Genomic DNA, 4,095 nt, shown 5'->3' on the forward strand with positions numbered 1-4,095 from the left:
TTCCATTGGTCTACTTGTCTGTCGTTATACCAGTACCATGCAGTTTTTATCACAATTGCTCTGTAGTACTTAAACCTAACTCTTGACCACCGGCACACCACACATCCGCTCCGAGACACATGGCTATACACATGATCATACTTTTTTTTCTGGAGTATAAACACATATTTAGTTTTATTAAAAATGATTTCTTTTCAGATACCAAAATCCAAACGATGATCACTTTCAGAAATACATAAGTAGTTGACATAAGGTTTAACCCTTTCACCCTGTCGTTGGGATAGGTCAGCTCTCGATGTGCCAGCATCATGGAGAAAACCTCAAAAAACTGAGTCCTGCTTCTGCCTCTGGTCTCTCTCTCTCTCTCTTTCTGAGGGGCTCTGGACTTAGCTGCTCAGTGTCTGCCAGTATGTGCTATTACCAGCACAGCAGATGTGCTTGGCCAGCCTGAGTCAGGCCTTCCCGTGACTGGGAGTGCCTCTCACCTTCCCTCTACTGCCTCTGGAAGGAGTATCAGTCCAGCCCTGGTTCATAGGTGGGTGGCTCTTATAAGGGCATTAGCCATGGTGGCCTGCACCCTGTGGTCTTACATTTTTCATGTTCTAATCCCAAAAGCCCTTAAGGCATCTGTATCCTCTTGCACACGCGTGGTGCCAGGCTGGGGACCTTAGAACTCTTAGGACAAAGAGCATCATCTACAGGTTGACCGTCCCCTGAAGCCAAGCCTACACTGGCCTCATGCTGCATTTCATCTTCCCAGGCTTTGCTGAAAATGGACTGTCAGGGCCTGGTGGTGAGACTCATCCAGGACTTTGTGCTCCTGACCACAGCTGTCGAAGTGGCCCAGCGATGGAGGGAACTGGCTGAGAAGCTAGCCAAGGTCTCCAAGCAACAGATGGATGCCTATGAGTCTCCTCACCGAGACAGGAATGGGGTAGTAGACAGTGAGGTGAGTGGGGCTCCAGCCCCTTGGTTACTTTCGTTGCCCTCAGTTCCCTAGGGCCCTTGGGGTCCAATAATAAATCGATCTGCTTCATAGCACTCTAGCAGGGTAGGCTAAGGTGAAGTGAGGTTGCCCAATACAAAGTATACCCTGGCTAGGTGGGAGGCATCAGCCTGTTCTCCGGATCCTGTCTTCAGAACCTGGCCGTAGAGGGATCAGGGCTGCTGTGCCACAGTCTGGGCAGAGCACCATCCTCCCTTGCTAATTTTACTTTTAAATTACCTCCTGCAGTATCAATGAGTATATTAACAGAGCCCCGGGGGGTCCGCTATATTGGCTGAATTCCTGCTATGTTACCTAACTTCGACAAAGGTTGGGTGTGCTGGAGTCCTGCCCAGACACTGCCTTTTTGTGGAGGTGACCCTGGAAAGCTGATTCAGTCTCACGAGGCAGGGAAGCAGGAAGTCCCAAGAGGGAGGGTGCACTCTATGCATGGGCAGTTTCTGAGACACGGCATGGCACGGGTGAAAGTGGGTGCTGTAAGGCGGGAGAGATCCATCTCATGACTCAGATACAGGAGGACACCACCCTTTCCCCAGTGTAGGCCAGGTCGCACTAATGGCTCCACCTGCTGCTGTGAGTGTCACAGGAGTGACTAACTGAGGGACCTCACCGTCCTGACCTTTCTCTCTCTGTTTTTTTGTTTTGTTTTGTTTTTGATGTTTCTGTTCACTGCATCACCCAGGCCATGTGGAAACCTGCCTATGACTTCTTACTCACCTGGAGCCATCAGATTGGGGACAGCTACCGAGATGTCATCCAGGAGTTGCACATAGGCCTGGACAAGATGAAGAACCCCATCACCAGGCGCTGGAAGCACCTCACAGGGACATTGATCCTGGTGAACTCACTGGACATCCTGAGGGCAGCTGCCTTCAGTCCTGCGGACCATGATGACTTTGTGATCTGAGTGGGATCCCTGCCCTACTACTCACTGGAGTTGGGACTCCGCCCACCAGAGCTTGTGACTCCACCCACCAGAGCTTGGGACTCCGCCCACCAGACCTGGGACTCCGCCCACCAGGGCTGGGACTTGGCCCATCATCTCTCCACAGTGGGAGGGATGGCTGCTCAGGGCGAGGCCTACCTGCCAGCCACGCCCAGGAGGGACTGAGGACTTTGGACCCTCTTCCCCTCCCCTCTATCCAGGGGCAGGTCCCAGGGGCTTTCTACTTCCAGTTGCCAATTGTGTTGCTTTCTATTTGTTGAAAATGTACGTTTAAATTTAAAATCACTTTTTTTAACAGAAGACTTAGAAAGGACGTAAGAAAGGTGGTATCTAATTTTTTAATGGACTGTAAAGGTTATTTAAAAAATTTTTTCACCTTAGTAAAGGCAAATGCTATTGAGGTTTTTATGTTCTTTAAAGGCCTTTTCAAATTCTGTTCTAGGGGTATGTAGCTATTGTAAGGCCACAGGTGTTTCTGAGTCCCAGACATACCTTGTATTTTGACACGCAGAATGGGAAAGGAGTTGGCTCTGGGCAGACATTTTCCACTTGTCACCTGTGGGAAGACGAGCCCGTGGGCCTGGTGACTTGTTGTACGTGGCCTTGAGGCTGCCCACCCCTCCTTCCTTCTACCTTGCTGTCCTCAGTGGCCATCCACATAACATGTTGGTCTGTGTGCTTCAGTGAGCTGCAAAGTCCCCACATGGTAGCTTAGTACATTTGAGATTCTTCCAACAAATAAGGAATCAGCTGGAGTTAGGGGCCGGGGCGGGGGTCCCTGTCACCTGTGTATTTGGTTATTTGCAGTAACCATTCTGAAAAACAAGGTGGTCCCTGCCACTCTAGGTCATTGAATGCTGTCTCCCTGAGGGCAGATCCACCTCTGCTATAGGTGGGAGGAACACCCTTGCACCCAGCCAGAACCTGGTGGCCCCTGGTTCTTCTTATGTCCACCATGGTCACCTGGTGACTTTTCAGGTGACATCACATGCTGGCGTGTAGAGGTGCCATCTGCCATTGCCAAACTCCGCACTTCATCTCCACGTTAAACACCTCCTTCCTGGTGCGCCCACATCTCCTAAGGGGATAACGTAGTTATCCAGCAGTGTAAATATTAGCACGAGGAACATTTTCCCTGAGTGATGCTCTCTGGAAGGTTGGGAGCTTGCAGAGGATTGTACTGAGGTGGCGGGTCATGTGGTCCACGATGACTTCCAGGGTCACACAGTATCTGTGGCATTTGGGGAGGAAACGGGAAGTAGAAAAATCAGCAGTTAAGTGACCCTGGTAATGGGAAAGACTCGGGCTGTCTGTTTACAGGGCAGTTCCAGAGCCTCCCTCTGCTTTGCAGGCACAGGCTGATGACCAGTGTCCAACTTCCACATTGAGCTGAAATGTCTATAGCTTCCGAATCAGAACTCACAGACCAACAGACTTAGAAGTAAACAGTAGGTATTAATGCTGTAGGAACCAAGTCACAGGACTCCCAGGTCACCACAGTAATGCCCGTTACTCTGCACCTTCATTTTGCCCAGAGAGCATCTCTTTCTTGCCTTTTTTCCCCAAAGAAGAAACAAAACCAGTCTCACCTTAAACCGTGGATATTTTCCTCAGGGGCTTTGAATAGTTTCCTATGCAACAAGACTTGTAGCACAAATTAAATTCTACAAAAGTTGCAGTAAATTTTATTTGGACATTTCAACTGGTTAGCGCGCGCGTGTGTGTGTGTGTGTGTGTGTGTGTGTGTGTGTGTGTGTCTGTCTGTCTGTCTGTCTGTGCCCAGCCAGACTTTAAATAAAAGCCAGCATAAAGTCAATGACTAGGTTCCTGTCAGTCACTCTGACAGTGTGGCAGTTGGTATGGGGTTGTTTTCTCTTACTGTTAATTGCTCATTCATTACAACCAAGTGGGAGTCAGTGTTACCTGGGGCCCCCAAACAAAGGAGGCAGAGGTCTCTCCTTGTTCCTGGTCTCTACCACCTGGAACTAGTACCACCAACCCCCATCATGGAGTTCAGACCCAGCCATTTCTTAGTGGGCCTGGCATTCCCTGGGCCTGCTGATTGCAGCAAGCAATGGAGGCCTTGCCCAGGTGGGTGTGCACTTCCCGTTGTCAGGGAAACTGGAACAAGGAGTGTAGGCAC

The 4,095-nt window shown here is 50.0% G+C and overlaps 1 protein-coding gene across 2 annotated transcripts in view; it reads left to right on the forward strand.

The window, feature by feature from the left end:
* The window catches only part of Sh3bp4 (SH3 domain binding protein 4), an 80,677-nt gene extending 77,086 nt beyond the window's left edge, over positions 1-3,591 (forward strand). For both annotated transcript variants that reach the window (XM_029480361.1, XM_021166160.2), the window contains 2 exons: positions 761-949; positions 1,689-3,591. In XM_029480361.1, coding sequence (XP_029336221.1) covers positions 761-949; positions 1,689-1,913 — 414 coding nt within the window. In that variant the 3' untranslated portion in view covers positions 1,914-3,591. The remainder of the gene's footprint in view (positions 1-760; positions 950-1,688) is intronic.
* The last annotated feature ends 504 nt before the right edge of the window (positions 3,592-4,095 follow it).

The sequence above is a fragment of the Mus caroli genome, chromosome 1, assembly GCF_900094665.2.
Source record: "Mus caroli chromosome 1, CAROLI_EIJ_v1.1, whole genome shotgun sequence".
Classification (NCBI taxonomy): Eukaryota; Metazoa; Chordata; class Mammalia; order Rodentia; family Muridae; genus Mus; species Mus caroli.